This window comes from Oratosquilla oratoria, chromosome 40 (genome assembly GCF_046742065.1).
Source record: "Oratosquilla oratoria isolate Oo_2021 chromosome 40, ASM4674206v1, whole genome shotgun sequence".
Lineage (NCBI taxonomy): Eukaryota > Metazoa > Arthropoda > Malacostraca > Stomatopoda > Squillidae > Oratosquilla > Oratosquilla oratoria.
Genome location: NC_134816.1, coordinates 8,602,568 through 8,622,789, shown reverse-complemented (window position 1 = coordinate 8,622,789; position 20,222 = coordinate 8,602,568). Strand labels below are relative to the sequence as shown.

General features: G+C 38.3%; 1 protein-coding gene across 4 annotated transcripts in view; it reads left to right on the top strand.

The window, feature by feature from the left end:
• The window catches only part of LOC143020633 (coiled-coil-helix-coiled-coil-helix domain-containing protein 7), a 62,277-nt gene that overhangs the window by 22,854 nt on the left and 19,201 nt on the right, over positions 1–20,222 (top strand). For all 4 annotated transcript variants that reach the window (XM_076177124.1, XM_076177122.1, XM_076177121.1 and 1 more), the window contains 2 exons: positions 2,613–2,735; positions 18,638–18,736. In XM_076177124.1, the coding sequence (XP_076033239.1) occupies positions 2,628–2,735; positions 18,638–18,736 (207 nt within the window). In that variant the 5' untranslated portion in view covers positions 2,613–2,627. The remainder of the gene's footprint in view (positions 1–2,612; positions 2,736–18,637; positions 18,737–20,222) is intronic.

The following is a 20,222-nucleotide window of genomic DNA, read 5'->3' as shown; positions in this document are numbered from 1 at the left end:
GGGAACAACTAGCAGACAAGACTGGATATTTAAGAATGTAGGGAACAGCTATCAGACAAGATTCACATTCTTATTACATGTTTGTTGCTTAATTGGAAAAGGACAAATGTGGTGCCAATGAGACCTTTTGCAGTCAGGCTCGTAGATTCCTATTAGCGCTAGAATTTTCAATTGTCTCAGATTTCACGAGGCAAAGGGGTGACTTAGCTAATTTGGAAACGGATTTAAAAAAAAAATATGACAGAAATTGCTGCATAGGTGTATTCAAAATTAAAAACATGACTCTTAATGTTATAATTTTTACTTACTGGTGTGTGATAAGGCTTTGTTAATTTGATTATAAATAATGGATATCACTGTGTATGAAGCTAATCAGTGAGATAAAAGGTAACAACAGTGGTGGCGGACGTACAAGGTGAGCGACGTTTGTGTAAATAATAGCCTCTTAGATCTGCTGGCAGCTATTTTCAAACAAATATGACTAATTTTACGTGTGCCGTGGCAGACTGCACGTCAGATTCAAGAAAAAGTAAGAGAAAGACAAACCATAATCGTACCGGAAAAATTAAGTCTTCAATGCAAAATTATATTTTCTATACATTACATGGATTTGCCTATTGCTTGGTGCATTCAAATGAAAGTATATATCAGTATACATCCATTGAAGTCGGTAGAAAATGACAAATTGCTTGGCTTAATACAATTATAGGCTGTTTTACGAATATTATCTGTAATCATAAATAGAGGCTCAAACAATGGTATATGCCGTTTGCAATCATGAAATTAATTGACTTAAATTTCAGACACAATAATGTACAACGATGCACCTCTGTAAGCTTATAAAACTTGCCCAAAAAAGTATTTATTTTCCGGCAAGAATTACAAAATTTGGCGGTGTCTGGTATCAAATCACTCGCTGCGAAAGGTCCCATTCACAAAGGTGGAAATAAGGATGCACCACTAAATTATAGGCTGGTATCACTGACCAGCACAATAGTGAAATTATGTGAAAGGATTATGAAAGATCAATGGTCCAAATATCTTGGAAAAATGAACATTCTGACAGACAGTTTGGCATAAAATCTGGAGAGTAATTGATGCACTGAAAGAGAGAGGGGGTGGATGGACTGTGTGTACATTGATCTAGAGCACATTGGAGGGCTGAGAGGCAAAGTACTAGAATGGAGAAAAGAATTTTTGAAGGAAAGATACATGACAATAGTAAAGGAAAAGATTTAAGATGGAGAGCACAAATGAGCAGAGTTCCACAAGGTTCAATACTTGCACCAATAATGTTTTGTGTCTTTATCAGTGATATGATGGGAACAAGCTATGCCAACATGTTTGCAGATGAGAAGGATAAAAAATGAGGATGGTAGACTATTGCAAAAAGATCTAGACACTATTTTTGCATGGAGACAAGAATGGGAAATGAAGCTCAATACCAAAAAACAAAATACTGGAAATTACATTTACAGACATACAATACAGAAAGTACCTGACAGACATATCAGCAAGATTGTGGGAGAGACGTATGGATTGCTGCAGAAGATTAAAGTGGCATTTCACTGTATGGATGAAGAGATGATGAAAAAATACATAGAAACCCTGATCTGTCCAAGACTGGAATGTGTGTCAGTAGTATAGTCTCTACACAGGGTGAAGGATATAAGCAAAATTGAGAGAATACAAATGGCAGCAACCAAACTGGTCCCCAGCCTGGCAGATAAACCATATGAGGAAAGACTAAAAGCACTGGGTCTGCCAACTTTGAAAGATTGAAGAGGAAGAGGTGATATGATTACAGTATTCAGGTCTTCAAGGGAATAGATTGCATTGGCAGAAGAGATTTGATTAAAGATGGGAGGGCTTTAAGAAGTCATAGTAGTAAAATAAGATCACTTGTCTAATGAATTTGAAGAAATACAGTTTTCCATATAGAAATATAATTAAGTGAAATAGCTTAGAGGGTGATATAGCCCGAGCTCAAACAATACATGATAATTGGAAATCAAAGATATAGATTAAGTTGAAACTGTACATGAATGGGAGGCTAGCTATAATAAGAAAGTAGAGAATAGGAGACGTGACCCAGCAAATGGTACTCCTATCCTGTATGCTACAATTAGGTAAATATAATCTCACTGGCTTAGTAGTGCTTTAGTGTGTTTTCATTAATTATCTCTGTGAACATTTCAGTCTAAGAACGTAGTCACAGAACGGATTAAGTTCACAAATCAAGGTTCCACTGCACATATACTGGAAGGCCTCTTTTTATTTATAAGGGAGGAGGCAAGCCAAGGCATGCACTCACCCTTTACCCATCCAACATCCATTTGTTTTCCCTTTTATCTGAGCTCCTTGTGGATGTAGGGACATTATAATTGGCTGCAATAAAATATAGAAAGAACTGGGGCAATGGATTAGTTGATTGAAACAAAGTAATACTTTTAGGTTATATTTTGAGAAGGCTACCAAAATTGTAAATATATATTGACTTTTTTTGTATATGAATGAATTTGATAAAACATTTACATGGAAATGTGACTTATTTAGTGTTTGCTATGATTCAGTTATTCTTACTATTTATTAATTTACTTACTTTTCTTTAGGGAAAACAATGCAAAATGTTTAATGGAATAGAAGTCAAAAGATCCAAAAATGAAGAAGAGAGACAGAATCATATCAAGAACAGCTCCCGTTTACTCCAAGAAGAAAAGAATCCATGCATGAAGGTGTGAAAAAATACCCTTTCACTGTTTTTATAAACTCTATTAAGTAATTTTATATGAATTTTGTCCATTGTTTCTGTTTGTCTCGGAAAACTGGAATGAAGCATATAAAAAATATAACCTGAATGCCCTAGAGGTTGCATAACTTGGAATATGAATGATTATTTTGAGAAAATTTTGACCCAGAAATCAAACTTAATGTGGAACTCAATCACAAGTAAACATGGTTGTATTATATGGTACTGTACTACATTTTATGCATATGCTTCAATAGATAGTATCCTAGAAGACTTTAACCATTTTCTCAAAATTGAAATTTAAAAAATGTAAAGATTAATCATTCTAATGTATTGTATATGTTATATTAATGTTTAAATTCAAATTAGAAAAAAAAAGAAACCCAAAACTTTTCCAACTTGCACAACTTCCAGGAACAAGATAAGTATAAGTTCTGAAGTACCTCTGGATCTGTGTATTTACCTAATTGTAGTATACAGGAAAGGAGCAATGTTTGTAGGGTCCTGTCTCTTATTCTCTAATTTATAATTTCTATCTATATTCCTCTCCTTACAAGGGAGGTAGCTAGCCAAGGCAACCTACTCCTACCCATCCCACTCCTATCCATCATCCCTTTGGTTTTCTTTTATCTTAGCTCCTCATGAATGAAAAGCCATCCCTGTTTCCTACCCACTGCCTGAGTCAGAAGCAGTGCAGTAAGACACAGCACATGCATAGCAAGGACCCACCCCATTATTTATTTTGTGACCTCTCCCTTATCCCCTCATGCAAAGATGGAGGATAGGAGAAATCCCTTTGGGGCATGTCTGTTTATAATCTATTCACAACCTTTCTCCACTTAAACCTATATCTTGCCTACTCTCTTCCCTGCCCAACAGATATTCCCCTTCTACTAAAGGCCCCCCCATACATTTCATTCTCAGTCTTCCCTTCAAGTTCACTCCATCCACCTTTGCCTTCTATGCTCTTTATGCTAGTCCTTCTCTGCTCATTCTTACCATGTGACCAAACCATTCCAGCATTCTTTCATCAGCCCTGTCTGTCTGCCAACTCCCTTTCCACTGCTGCTCCCCTTCTCACATCTTCAATTCTCACTCTCTGCATTCTCATCCACCCTTATGGGAACTGCTTTGGCATAGTGTGGGAGGGGCTTGCATGTCCCAATGAGAGGGACATGCAAGCTATGAGAGGGTTACCTATGCTAGCAAGGTCACTAGTGAGGGGCCACACCAAAATGTTCCCAGTGTTAGGCTACCCATGTAGGCCAATGGTGCCACCCACTAGAGGGGCCACCATATGAGGTGGTTCTATGCTGGATGATTGAGTGTCTGGACTTGGATAAGCTGTGGAGGGATATCTTGGTTCCAATGTGGACAAACATTCAAATCAAATGGAAGAGGTTTTTAAAACAAATGGCCCCCATGGGGACAAGGTACCCTATCTGCAACAGCCAGCATTCATTCCCTAAGTAATCCCAGTAGGTGGTTACCCTTGGCCCCTGGAACCAAGTAAATAAGTCACATATCTTATGGTTAAAAACAAAAACCAAAGCCCTTGAGAGACAGTTGACCAAGCCCTCAGGAAATCACCCTCTTGTCATAATGAAGGTAAAACACACGAGCATTCTGGAGGTTGCACTCACCCTGCTACAATATCCCATGCTCCATGGAAGACCCTGCAGGTCACCTATTGAGTCTTATCTTGATAGAGTCAAGATAACAAATGTCCACCCATCACTGTCATATCATGCAATCTACTTGGTTTTCAAACCTTTCCGAAAAGTCCCTAGAATCCTCAATTTCTGAAGCATTTGCAAATAACACCACATCAACATGTAAATATATATATATATATATATATATCCATCCATCCATCCATCCAGGAGGTGCCAAGATAAGAGGGAGGGAGGAGGGTGGAGGGGAGTGGAATATATAGGAAATGGAGTGGGTGGGAGTGGTTTCTATGCCTTTTTCTCTGTGGCTACCCCCCATGTAGGGGGAAGCCTTTGGTATATGTATGTATGTATATATATATAATATAATATATATATATAATATGATATATATATATATATATAATATTAATTATACATGCAACTCAGCCTGGCACCACAGCATTCTAAAAATCCTATTCAAGTAGGATATTCCTGGCAGACTCCCCATTTTTATTCAGCAGTTTTTATCTCATTGTTCCTTATAAGTATGAATTGGGAGTGCTCTGAAGCTCATTCACTCGAAAATAGTGTGCCACAAGGAAGTCTACTTAATGTGACACTTTTTGCTGTGGCCATAAAATGTATCATCAATGTGCTTCCAGAAGGAGTTTGTGGTAGCTTATACATTAATGACTTATCAATCTTCTTTTCTGCAGGACAGATGCCAGGGATGACCCATCATTCAGGAGGTGCTAAGATAAGAGGGAGGGTGGAGGGGTGTGGAGTGTATTCAGGGGTGGAATGGGTGGGATTGATTTTGTGCCTTTTTCTTTTTGGCTACCCCCCTTGTAAGGGGGAAAAAGCCTTGGTATATGTATGTATGTATGTAGCAATGAATTGGATCTCTGAGTGGGCCACAACTCAAGGATTTAATTTTTGCTTCAAAGATTGCAGCCATACACTTGTGCCACCTCCAAGGTGTTCATCCTAATCCAGGCCTCTATGAAAGAAGAATCCCTTGTGTGGAGTTAACCTGCTTCCTAGGACTAATATTTGACAGCCACCTGACTTAGGTACCTCACCTTCATTATATTAAGGCTACATGTATGAAAACAGTGTCATTCCTTGGAGTTCTATCCCATACCTCTTGGGGTGCTGACAGACATACCTTCCTCCTATTACACTGAACAATTGTTCTCTCAAAGTTAGAGTACAGCTGTGAAATCTACTCGTCTACTACTAAAGCTTGGCTTCATGTGTTGAATTTGGTACACCATGCTGATATTCACTTGGCAACTGGTGCATTTCACTCGTTCCCAGTACCAAGCTCGCAGGTGGATGCAGGCATCCTTCCATTGGACATATGTCACCAGTCCTTATTGCTGAGATGCTGACATGGAGTTCAGTGTCTTCCTGAGTCAGTTGGTTACTGGCAGCTCCCTAGTGTTACTGTCTGCAGCCCTGGTATTCCTAATAAAATTATATTTCCAGATTACCAGTACCATACAAATCCTAAAACACTGTTCCACACATTTGAACTCCATCCCAATATTTACAGACAGTTCAAAGTCTGATGTTGGGGTCAGATAAGGTGTTACATTCCCTTCATTCGGTGTAGGCAGTAGACTCCCTGGTGTACCATTTTATTTATTTATTTATTATTATTATTTATTTATTTATTTTTTATTATTATTTTTTTTTAGAATTCATCTTTTATGATTTTTAGTGATTCAATATGGGTAACAGTTTTTGCCAATCGGCAGAAGAGGTGATAGGCTTTGGTTGGGTGAGACAACCCTGTCCGTGGACACACAAACACATTCAAGTACACTGCTAAGAGACTGCATTGTCCCATCTCAGGACAGGTCACACATGTCTCACACATGGTTACCTCATGTCCCATAAAATGCACAACCATTCTGTGATGACTGCTTAGTCCCCCTAACAGTAAAATATTTCTCATTAGTCCCCATTCACAGGAACTGCCTTGTCAAGGTGGGGGGAGGGGCTTGTGTGTTCCAATGACCTGGCACGTGAGGCAAGAGGGGGCTTTGGCCCCTGCTCTACCCTACTTAGTGGGAGAGGGTTACCCATGCCAGCAAGGTCACCAGTGAGGGACCAGACTAAAAGGTTCCCAGTGCTAGGCTACCTGTACAGGCCAACAGTTCTGACCACCAGAGGAACCACTATATGAGGTGAATGTGTGCTAGATGGTTTGGTGTCTGGGCTTGGATGAGTTGTGGAGGGAGGTCTTAGCTCTGCCATGGACAAATGTTCACATCAAGAGGGAGTGCTTTTTAAAAGAAGTGGCCCCCATGAAGACGAGGTACCCCATCCACAGCGGCCAATGCCCTCTCACTTTGTAATCCCAGTAGGTGATTACCCTTGACCCTGGAACCAAACAAATTACTTCATAGCCTATGGAGACAAACCACACCCTAAACCCCTGAGAGCCAATTGACCAGGCACTTGGGATCACCCCATGTGGTTGTAATGGAAGAGAAACATATGAGCAGGCTAGAGGTTGCACTCCTCCTGCCACAGTGTCCCAACTTGGAAGACCCAGTGGGTCACCTATTGAGTCCTGTCTTGATACAATCAAGTTATCAAATATCTACACATCACTGTCATATCATGGGATCCACTCAGTTTTCAAGCCTTTCGGAAAAATCCTCCGTATACTTCTGAAATATGATAGTGACTGTCCCACGAATCGATGTTATGTGACTTTCACATCTGACAGTGGTACCAAAACTGTATATGAGGTAATAAATTCCCTACATCTTGGAGGTATCCTAATTGCTGAAATAATCTGATCAAATAATGTAGTTGATAGCAAAAATAACTACTCTCTTCTCCCAACCTCTTCAAAGATGAAAAATATGCCCTCTAAGTTTGCCATGCCCCCACACCTTATTGGTTTGTGGCAAACTACAAAGAAAATAAAAGCAGCTTATCCATATCCATGCAACAAAATATCTAGAGAGAGAGATTCAAGTAGTCCCAGAAAACAACATCAAGAAATATGGGAAAGGATTATTAATCTGGGCAAAAGACAATGATGCTCCTACATCTACTCTGCCCATCAGAAGGGATTTTTTATTCAATAAAGCCATGTACATCATTCAGTTACTGCAAAGGGCATATGTACAACCAGGACTTGTATGAATTCTTGGAATATGATATCCTACAATTGTGCCCAGATAATGTCCAGCGAGCTATAAAGATCTGAGAAAATAGCAACATGGTCATGCTTACGTTCTGTGGTTCATATCTCTCCAAACAAATAAACATTACAGTGCTATGAGTTTGCTCACAGAAAGAAGAACTGTACAAATGATCCCCAATGCAGTCACAGCTCTGCCCTTGACTCAAATGCTACCCAAAAATGTAAAGCAGAATCTTGATGCTTCCACTGTAGGAAAGCTTACCTAGTATGATCCCAACAATGTAAGAGGTACCATCTTGAACAAGATATTCTGCAACTAGTAAATTCCCAGTTTATCAGTCTTGGAAGTGCTAGAAGAGAAGTTCAATTCAGACATAAAGATGGTGGGGCAAAGGGCCTCTTCCTTCACTCCAGTTCTTCCACTCAATCAATCACAACCAAAGCACCATCCTGCCTCTCTCAACCACCAAATGATGATCCTACTCCAGCTGTCACAGTGCAAAACAAGTTCACCATTTTGGAAAACAGCACAGAAGAACATTCCATATCTTCTGCAAACTCCACCACTTATTCAACAAAAGTCTCCACCATATCATCAGAAAAACCCTTTTCAAAATCACTGACAAAACCCTCCACAGAATCTTTGGCAACATCACAAACCTTCACAACAGGTACCACATTTCAGAAGTCCACATCCACACAGATCCCAACCTAAAACCCAAAACAAAGACCAAACCAAAACTGACACTTACTTCAGCCAAACCTTGTGCAGTTCCTTCTCAGTCAAACCAAAAGTGTCCCCAAGGATCTGCAGAGTCCCTCGATTTGGCAGACATCCCCCCAAAGAAGATTCCTCTAGAATCAGAATTCAAAGCACAAGTGTGGACTACAAAAGCAACATCGTACCCCCAGTCACACATTGCTAATCCCACAAGCAACAAACAAGACAAACCTCACCAACCAAACAAAACATCAGATCAGGTCGGAAAATGGAAACTTCACTCTGGAGATTCCCAAAAGCCAACAAAGTAGCTAAATTCAAGTTCCTGCAATGGAATTGTCATGGTATGCATGCCTCCCAGGAGGAGCTCAGTCTCCTCCTTTCAAGATTCTCTCCAGCATGTGTCTTTTTCCAAGAGACAATGGTAGGAGACTCAGTCCCTCTTATAAGGGAGTAAGCCAAGTCCTCCAAACTGTTCTCGGGCTGCAGATTCCACTGCAGGCTGTTGTAGTGAGGCTGTTTTTAAACTGAGCCTACACAGTGTACAGCATATATTGTACATACCACCCAGTATCCCAGTTCAGAGGGACAGCTTTAGCCACCTTAACAGAGACCTTCCCTCTCCTTTCCTCCTATTAGATTTTGATTGTTACCACCCACTGTGGGGAGACACCTTAGTCAACCCCAGAGGAGTTTTACTGGCGAGTTTTACAGAAGACTAAGAAATAGAAATTTAAACTTGGGAGACTCAACACAGTTCCAAAACCAAAGTGGAACCTTCACAGCAATTGACATTTCCCCCAGTTCATCAGAAGCTGTTTTACATTTCAATAGGCACATTTTACCAAATTTATATGGGAGTGACCATTTCCTAATAATACTAGAATTGACAAAGTCAAAGCCAAAATCTCAAAATCCCAGATAGTGTCTGGACAATGGAGATTGGTCACTGTTCAAGAGGCTTTCATTTGATCAATCGCTGGCCAGCTTTAGCAACTCAGAAGAGGCCACAACCTATTTCACCAATAGAATACATTCTGCAGCACTCCAATCTGTTCCAAGGACATCTGGCAGTTTTCCCTAACATCCAGTCCCATGGTGGAACACTGACTGCACTGTTGCTGTGAGGACAGAGCATACTGCTTTCTCCCACCTTCAAAGACATCATGGGGATATTCAGTGTATGGATACTTTCTGATGAGCATGAGCTCAGGCCCAACAAACATCATGGATGAATGTCTCATTAATTACAGCCCAAATCCCACTGAAGTGTGGAAGAGAATTCACAAGATCTCTGGGAAGTTTTCACCTCCCACCCCTCCTGTGTTGTTTTATGTTGGTGAGATGGTGGCCAATCCCAAAGAAGCTGCTAATATCGTATATTTGCAGATCACTTTGCAAGCATTTCTAAGATCCCAATTCACCATTAACACACCATCAGTGCCATTTGGAATCCTGTGGAATTAACTTTACCTCCACTAAGAGTGAATATTATAATGTGCCCTTCCATCTCTGAATTAAAGGTAGCTTTGTCACAATGCAGCAATTCATCACCAAGCCTTGATAAGATCCCATATGTCTTTCTATATCACATGTTGGATAAGGCATATTACTTTTTATTTGACCTCTTCAACTTTATGTGGAACACTGGAGACTTCCCTTACTCTTGGGGTACTGCTGTAACCATCCCAATCCCAACTGAAAAAATCATCAGTTGACAGCCAATTATTGCCTCATATCCTTAACCTCTTTCCTCTGTAAACCACTGGAAAAAATGGTAAATGTCATGCTATAGTACTTGGAGAAAGGCAATTACCTATCACCTGTTCAATATGGATTTCAAAAAATGTGATACACAACTGATGCTCTTCTGTCCTGATAGTACTCTGCAAAGTATTTGCAAATAAACAACATGTTACCATATTCTTTGACTTGGAAAAAGCATGTAAGACAGCCTGGCACCATGGAATTCTTAAAAGCTTATTCCAGTACGGTCTTCATGGCATACATCCCATCTTTATTCAGCAGTCTTTATCTCATTGTTTCTTACAAGTGTGAATTGGAAGCATTTTGTCTGAAGCTCATTCACTTGAAGGTGGTGTACCACAAGGAAGTAAACTTGGTGTGACACTTTTCGCTGTGGCCATAAAGTGTCATCATTGTGCTTCCAAAAGGAGTTCATGGGAGTTTATTCATCAATGACTTATCAATCTCCTCTGCAGTATGGATGCCATTAATTGAGAATAAATTGCAATTAGCAATTAGTCAAATCTCTGAGTGGGCCACAACTGGAGGATTTCATTTCTCTACCTCAAAGACTGTGGCCATACACTTCTACCACCTCCTTGGGTGTTCATCCTGATCCAGGCCTCTATGAAAGAAGAATCCCTTGTATGGAGGAAACCTGCTTCCTGGGACTAATATTTGACAGCCACCTGACGGTACCTCACCTTCATTATATTAAGGCTACTTGTATGAAAACAGTGTCACTCCATAGAGTTTTAGCTCACCTCTTGGAGTGCAGACGGACAGACCCTTCTCCTATTACACCAAAAATTATCCTCTCAACATTAGAGTACAGCTGTGAAATCTATTCATCTACTACTGAAGCTCAACTTTGTGTGTTGAACTTGGTACACCATGCCAATGTCCACTAAGCTTATATATCAATAACTTATTAATATCCTCTGCAGTTAAGATACCATTAATTGAAAAAAACCCAGTAATTAGTAATTAATCGGATTGGAATGGGCCACAACTGGAGGATTTCATTTCTCCACTTCAAAGACTTTAAGAGTGTAATGAGGAATAGACATTTGGGAATGGATGCTAAGAGGAGACTGTATGAAGGAGTGATTGTGCCAACAGCACTGTATGGGGCAGAAACATGGAACATAAGAGAAGAAGAGAGAGGGAGTTTGAATGTGTTTGAAATGAGGTGTCTGAGAAGTATGATGGGGGTTACTAGGCTAGATAGAGTGAGAAATGAGGAGGTGAGGAGAACAGGGGTGGAAAAGGAGCTGGGAGATAAGGTTGATGAAAGAATATTAGGATGGTTTGGACACATGGAAAGAATGAGTGAAGAAAGACTAGTAAAAGAGGTATGGAAGGCAGATGTGGATGGAGTGAACATGAGGGGACGTCCTAGGATGAGGTGGATGGATGGGGTGAAGGGGGCTTTGGGGAAGAGGGGAATGTCTGTTGAGGAAGGATGGGAGAGGACAGAAGACAGGGGTGAATGGAGAATGGTTGTATATGGATGATGTTGTGATTTCATGAGGTGGAATGGGCGGGGGGGATTTGGGGTGAGGTAGTATGTGTGAGCAAAATTTGATGCAGCCCGAAGGGATTTCTCCCTGTCCTCTCCTTTTATGCAATGGGGGGATGGAGAGGGGGGGGGTCGCTGATTTAATGAAGCGGCCTTGCTGTGGATGTGCTGTGTCTTGCGACACTGCTTCTGACCCAGGGCAGTGAACAGGGTGCAGGGATGACCCGTCATCCAGGAGGTGCCAAGATAAGAGGGAGGGTGGAGGGGTGTGGAGTGTATTCAGGGATGGAATGGGTGGAAATGATTTTATGCCTTTCCTTTTTTGGCTATCTCCCTTGTAAGGGGAAAAAGCCTTGGTATATGTATGTATGTACTTCAAAGACTGCAGCCATACACTTTTGCTGCCTCCATGGTGCTTATCCTGATCCAGACCTATGTCTATATGAAAGAAAAATCCCTTGTATAGAGGAAACCTAACTACTAGGACTAATATTTGACAGCTGCTAGACTTGAATACCTCACCTTCATTATATTAAGGCTACTTGTAAGAAAATAGTACTCCTTAGAGTTTTAGCCCATACCTTTTGGAGTACTGACAAATAGACCCTCCTCCTATTACACCAAACAATTATCCTCTCAAAGTTAGAGTATGGCTGTGAAATATACTCATCTACTACTGAAGCTCAACTTTGTGTGTTGAACTCGGTACACTATGTTGGTGTTCATTTAGCAACTAGTGCATTCCACTCATCCCTAATAGCTTGGTAGATGCAGGCATTCTTCCATTGCTAATCCTTATTACTGACATGCTGGTATAGAGTTCAGTGTTTTTTTTTTTTTTTTTTTTTTTTTTTTTTTGTCAGTTTCTTTTAAGTCTCATGCTCACCCAAGCTTTGCTAAACCTCTTGACTTCAGGGTAGCATCTCCCATGACATCAAATGTATCTTCCATTTCTGTATCACTATCTGTTTTCTAGAGTTGATTACTGGCAATACCACAATGTTATTGTCTGCAACCCATCTACCACACCTAGCTACCACATGGAATTGATAGTAGACTGTTAAACTGGACTAGTAGCCTCCCCAGTGTAGCTTTAGTTTTTATTGTCCTAAATGCAAAACTTCTAGGTGGAAAAATGTTACAAGTGGAGTTCCTCAGGGCCCTGTTCTTGGGGCACTTCTATTCATGATACAGTCAGACCTTGCCTAACATGAGTGTTATGTTTCTTAGCCTGTTGTGCATGACAAAATCTGTGTTGGGCGAATAACAGGTCTTATGGGAAAAACTAGGTTAGGTTCTGTTATAAATTAAGAGGAGAAAAGGGTCACCACTGCTATAAATTGGAACAGTGGAGAAAATATTTAAAATTATATATATATATATATATATATATATATATATATATATATATATATATATATATATATATATATATATTTTTTTCTAGGTTTGGAAAAAAAAGTTCATTTTAAAGAAAGATTTACACTACACAACAATACAATGAAAGCACTTTTGTAACAGAAATATTATCACAATTTAAGTATTAAATTTCAATATAACTTAAAATCAGAAGACAAGAAAATCACATGAGATAATACCTTAAACCAACCTTAGATTACGTGTAATGTGGATTAACAAAAGGTGGGAGGAAACAGATTAACAAGATCACCCACGAGAACAAATTGATAAAAGCCCATATGACACACCAATTCAAGATCCCAAAAGGGTGAACCTACAATCCTAACAAAGACCTTGCACCATACACAGAACATAATGGGAAAAACAAAAGGTGGAGGAAACAGATTAACAAGGTCACCCACAAGAGCAAATTGGTAAAAGCCCATATGACACACCAATTCAAAATCCCAAAAGGGTGAACCTACAATCCTAACAAAAACCTTGCACCATACATAGGACGTATTCCTTTAAAAAAAAAAAAAAAAAAACTGCATTTTTAAAACCATAGGCTGTTACTACATACCTTGTGGGAAAAAGTCTCCGCAAAGGGAGCCAGAATGGTCGGCTCTTAACTTGAACAAGATGAGGAAGAAGAAGCCAGAGAGAGGTTTGGTGCCTCTCTTTTAAAGGGCTTGCCAATTGACCTGATGGGTCACTGGAGCCAAAGGCTGAAGGTTACAACAAAGGAAATTTTCCCTATACCACTCTGAATGACAGCCTAGTAGCCTAACCACTTACACAACCTTAAATTACACACACAAAAATATTATGCATATAATAATAAAAACCTTAATACTAACACAAAGAAAGTAAAAAGGGCAATAAAATAATTAACTAGCAACTCAACATGCACAGCCTGCCGGTGATAGAAAAATGTTACCATATATATTCAAGTTAAATACACTTAAGACTTTAATAAAAAAAAAATTGAGTATGTTGCAGCATACTGACATATGGTAACTGTGTTACAAAAACAAGTTATAAGAAATCTGGTTACGTTACATAAAATAAAAATGGTAAAATACGAAGAAAAGAAACCTAACCAAAATTACAACCTGGCAAATTACGCCCCAATGCTAATAACGGCCATGCCTTACTTGGCTTGAGGGCAAAGGCAACAAAAGACAGCCACTGATCTGACCATGTTGACCTTCTGGTTGTGTCAATTGGTCTACATAGATGGGTGATAAGGGAGGGAAATGAAAACTGTGTGCTTGTCGACAACTTACGACCACCACGAGAAAAAAAGAAGACACGTGAACATTGGGTATGTGATAGTTCCCAGACCCTCTCTAGACATTGGCACACAACATGACCCAGTGTGCTTTCATGAATCATGGTCGTGTTTGGCAAGTGCTGGGATATTTTACTTATTTGTGTAAACGTGAAATTTTCCCCAAGTCAAACCTCTGGCTTTTTTTAAGCTATTTCACACTTTTTGTCAAACCAATCTTGTTTCCTCTCCTTTTTCCACAAATTTTTGGCATATGTTTTTCACCCTTGGGTAGTAGTTGTAAAGAAACATTTCCCATTTCCTTATAGTTCCAATGGTATTCATGAATTCCTCCCAATCTGCTTCTTCAAAGAATTTCTTCAATTCTGAAAACTCTGCCTTGAATCTGCCTCACCCAGCTGAAATTCAGGTTTTACATGGTCACTTTTTCCTATGAATCAAAGGTATTTTCAAAAAGCCAGTGATATGAGGCTCATTGGTAAGTAACAGAACTAATCTTGTTACCAGAGTCACTTCCATTACCTGTTGAGTCATTGTCTTCTTCATTGCTATAGTTAACCGGATATTTCCCCAGGAATCTGCATTGCCACTTACTTCCCACTACCAGTTGACCTCACACAATTAAAATCAACAAATATATTTTTACTTTGCTCAAAATATCATCGTCAGTTGTGGCAAGTATGTATGATTATTTATATATATATATAATATATATATATATATTATATATATATATATATATTTTTTTTTGAGTTGTGTCCAACATTTCTTGATATTCAGCTTCAGTCCAAGCCCATATATATATATATATATATATATTTTTTTTTTTTTTTTTTTTTTTTTTTTAGTTGTGTCCAACATTTCTTGATATTCAGCTTCAGTCCAAGCCCATCTTGTGTATTTACCTAATTATAATATACAGGAAAGGAGCAGCACTCGTTGGGTCCCCTCTCCTATTCTCTAATTTTTCATCCTCAAATTCATGTACAGGTCCAACTTAATATATATCCTTGATTTCCTGTTATCACATTTAGATTATTTGAACTCATGTGTTGTTTGAGCTTGGGCTACATCACTTCCTAAGCTATTCCAAGTATTTATGCATCTATATGGAAAACTGTATTTCTTTACATCTTAATTTGCTCTCATGACCTCTTAAAGCCTTCTCATCTTTGATGAGATCTATTCTGTCAATGTGATCTATACCCTTTAGTAACCTGAATACTGTAATCATGTCACCTCTTTCTTTTCGATCTTTCAAAGTTGGCAAACCCAGTGTTTTTAGTCTTACCTCGTGATTTATCTGCCAGGCTGAGCACCAGTTTGGTTGCTGCTCTTTGTATTCTCTCAATCTTGCTTATATTCTTCACTGTGTGGGGACCATACTACTGATGCATATTCCAGTCTTGACCATATGAGGGTTTGAATCAGTGTTTTCATCATCTCTTCATCCATATAGTGAACACCAATTTAATCTTCTGCACTAGTCCATATATCTCCCCAACAATCATGCTATGTATGTCAGGTAACAGGTTGTCTTTTATCAACACTCCCAATTCTTTCTCTTCTTTTGCTTATGTAATGGGTTCACATCTTAAAGAATAGTTTAAGGATGATCTGTGTGTGTGTGTGTGTATTTACCTAGTTGTATTTTGCAGGATGAGAGCTATGCTCATAGTGACCCATTTTTGTATCTCTCCGCATCCAGTTTATTCTTAAAATCTTGTATAGTTTTGGCACTCACTGTTTCTCCGTTTAGTTTGTTCCAGACATCAATCACTCTATGTGGGAAGCTATTCTTTTTCAAATCTCTTCTGTAACTGTCCTTCTTTAGCTTCTTTTTGTGTCTTCTTGTTTCTCTTCTGTTCCATTTTAATAAGTCATGTCTATCAAGAAATTCCATCCCTTTACATAATTCTGTAAATGGTCAACAAATCATCTCTTTCTCTTCTCTGTTCCAGTGTTGATAGATGTAATTTCTCCAATCTTTGCTCATATGTCAAATTTGATAGTGTAGGTGCCATTTTTGTCACTGCTCTTTGAATTATTTCTAATTTTCTCATTTTTTTTTTTTTTTTTTTGGTGTTAGGTGCCCATAGAGTTGCAGCATACTCTAATTTAGGTCTTATTAGTGTAACCACTATTTCTTTACCATTTCTTCATCCATATAGTCAAAGGCCACTTTCATTGATCTTAATGATTTAATAGTCTCTCCAAATAATTTATTGACATGTTTATCAGGTGTCAAGTTACTTGAGATAACCACACCCAGGTCCCTTTCTGAATCAACTTTTAATGTTAAAGTTCATTTCATATCTCTGACTCCATTCCCATGTTTTGTCCAGGTCTTCTTGTAGCGACCTGCAATCTTCTGTGCTTACTCTCTTGAGTAATTTGGCATCATCAGCAAAGAAGTTAATGTAACAATTCACTCCCTTATCCATATCATTTATATATATGACAAACATTTAAGGAGCCAATACAGAGCCTTGTGGGATGCCACTTATCACATCTTCCCAGTTCATATTTTTGTCTCTAAGTACCACTTTCATTTTTCTCCCAATTAAGAAATCCTTCATCCATTCCAGTAGCTTACCTTGCATTCCTCCTATTGTTTCAATTTTTCTTATGAATTTTTTATGTGGTACTTTGTCAAAAGCCTTCTGCAAGTCCAAGAAGGCACAATCTGCCCAGTAATCTCTTTCTTGTATTATCCCAATTAATCTTGAGTAAAAGCATACTAAGTTTGTGGTACACAATCTTCCACTTCTAAAGCAAAAATGGTTTAGGGTTTAATATTTTATTTTCTTCCAGGTGTTTGATCCATTTGTTTCTGATAACTTTGCATGTTTTTGCTGCTGTGCTTGTAAGGGATACCAGTCTGAAGTGTGTAGGGTTTTCTTTGTTTCCTCCTGTATATATTGGTACTATGTTTGCATCTTTCCAATCTTACAGTACCTTTACTTCTTTGAGTGAAAAGTCTATTATCTTGTATAGTTTGTCCATCAGTTCGTCTATACACTCTTTCAGTATCCAGTTTGCAATTCCATCCAGTCTATGCAATTTCCTAACATCTAGGAAGAAAGATTAGTAAAAGAGGTATGGAAGGCAGATGTGGAGGGAGTGAACATGAGGGGACGTCCTAGGATGAGGTGGATGGATGGGGTGAAGGGGGCTTTGTTCCTAAGTTTTATATGTTTGCCATTTGGTTGATTATCTCTTTTCAATCTTTTCCAGGCTTTGTCTCTTATGTCTTTAGCCTCACTGCACCTTTTGTTGTACCAACACTATATAAATCTCTTTTTGCTTCTTCTTTGGTACATTATCAATTCCTTCCTTGTACTTTTCTTTGAATATGTTCCATTTGTCTTCCATCTTTGTTTCCTCTTTGGAGAATTTATCTCTGTGTTTTGGAAATTTTTTCTTAGTTTTACAAAATCTGTTTTGTTGTACATTAATCTTCCTTCTCTGTTTATCATTCCTTCTTACATTGTTGTGTTCTTTTAATTCAAACTCTATTAGTTTATGGTCACTTTCCAATTGGTGTTTTATACTCCCATTTTGTTAATGATATCTGGTTCAGAAGTTAATATTAGGTCTAGTTTCGATGGTTCCTCATTGTTTCTATATCTAGTATTTTCCTTAACCCATTGTGTTAAGGTATATTCAATGGTCATATCTAGCAGAATGTTGCTCCAAAGTTCTTCTCCCCCTTTTACTGTCATTTCTTCCCAGATTATATCCTTTGCATTAAAATCACCCATAATTACTATGTTACCGCCCTCTTTCATTTAGCACATTCATTGTGTCTTCCAGTAATTTAGAATGATCACTATCAGACCAAGCCTGTGTTTTTTGTGGCACATACACTGTGTGTGTGTGAGGGGGGATATATGCACCTGTGAGGTCTTGTATTCAGCCCTTTAATTTTGATTTTCAGGTGGATTGCTTCAGCCTTCCCTTCACTCAGATTTGCGTCTTCCACCATCATATAATTTCTCACAACAATCATCACCCCACCACCCATTTTATCTTATCTGTCTCTTCTCTGGGTGGCATATCTATTATTCTCCTGCTGTAGAGAAACATTTTGGGGGGAGTTTTGTCTTCTGCAAGCATATAGTATCATTGTTATTTGCCATCAAGTAATCATTTATTTCCAGCCTGGCCAATAGTAAACCGTCTACTTTAGCAGGAAATATTTTGTTTTCTAGTACTGTTTTATCTACACTCTCACTTCAGATAGCTCAAAAAAAAATATTTTTCTGCATGACTTATGGGTTGAATTGATGGCAGTGGCCAGTTTCTTAAGACCCATAGGTCTCCTCCAAAAGAGAACTGGAATAATAAATAGACTAATTTATCCTTGTATCTTCATAACAGGAACATGAGCTGTCATACAAGTGTTTGAGTGAGAACAGTTTTAAGAGGGAGGACTGTGCCTTCCATTTTGAAAATTACAAGAGATGTAAGGATTTTTGGGTAAGGCAATTTGTTATCATTATTATTATTATTATCATTATTATTATTTTCTTTCTTCCAACTTATATACCATTACCTTCAAGATGAGATGGCTAGGAATGGGAGAGATACATCCTCATCCCTTTCTTTTTTAAATAATTTACCCCTTTTTGTGCCTTCCAGTACCTCCATTCTTCAGACACGTCACTTGACACCTATCTAACCCAGGTGCTGCCTTACCTACTCTCATCATTTTCAAAACTACTTGCAACTTGTCTTTATTTATTTCTCCTCCATTTTGCTCTCCTGTCAACATAATTTTCTTGGCACCTCCTACTGCTACCACCAATAACTTCCTAGTCTCCTCCATATGCAGTAGATCTCAAAAACACTGCCCATCTTTCCCTTACCCTTTTCTAAAAGGATTGCAAAGGATTACAAAGGCGGAGCATGCCGACAGGAGACCTTTTGGTCCATATCTAGGTCGGATGCAAAAAAAAAATAATAATAATAATAATAAAATAATAAATAAAAACTATAATAATGTAAATAATAAATAAAATACATAAATGCATAGGTATAGTTAAATAATAAACAAACAGGTAAATAGTAAATAATAGTAAATTGACATATAACTAATAATAAATGAAAATCAGACAGACAAATGATAAAACAAAAACAAATAATATAAAATAAATTATAATCATTACAGCATCTTGCTTAGGTATTTATCTAAATGATTCTTAAAGCTTCGAACTGAACTACATTGCACTACCTGTGCAGGAAGTTTATTCCATTCATTAACTACACGGTTGGCAAAGTTGTTTCTACCTACTTCCAAATTGAATCTACTTCCGGACAGTTTGAGACCATTGTTTCTTGTCTGATTCTCATTCAATGTGAAAATTTTGTCACTTTTGATGTTGTCAATTCCCTTTAAAATCTTAAAGACCTGTATCAAGTCACCTCTGAGTCAACGCTTTTTTAGGGAAAACAGATTCATATATTTTAGTCGATTTTCGTATGATTTATTTTTGATATTTGGAATCAGTTTTGTGGCTCGCCGTTGTACTTTTTCCAGTCTGTTAATGTCTTTAATGAGATTCGGTGACCATACGGAAACAGCATATTCCAAATGTGGACGAACTAACGATTTATATAGCTTGTTAATGAGTGATGGACTTTTGAAATCAAAAGATCGCGCAATCAGTCCTAGAATCTTATTTGCTTTCTCAGAGGCTGAAATACATAGCTTGGATGATTTGAGGTTGTTACTGATAATTACGCCGAGATCTTTTTCACTATCCACTTTTGTTAACGAATTTCCAAATAACTTAAAATCGTACTTACTGTTATTTTCACCTATGTGCATTACCTTGCATTTACTTGTGTTAAATTTCATTAGCCACTTTTCAGACCATTGCTGTAATTTATCTAAATCTTCTTGAATATGTAATTGGTTTGAGTGATCATTTGCCACTCCGCACAGTTTTGTATCATCAGCAAA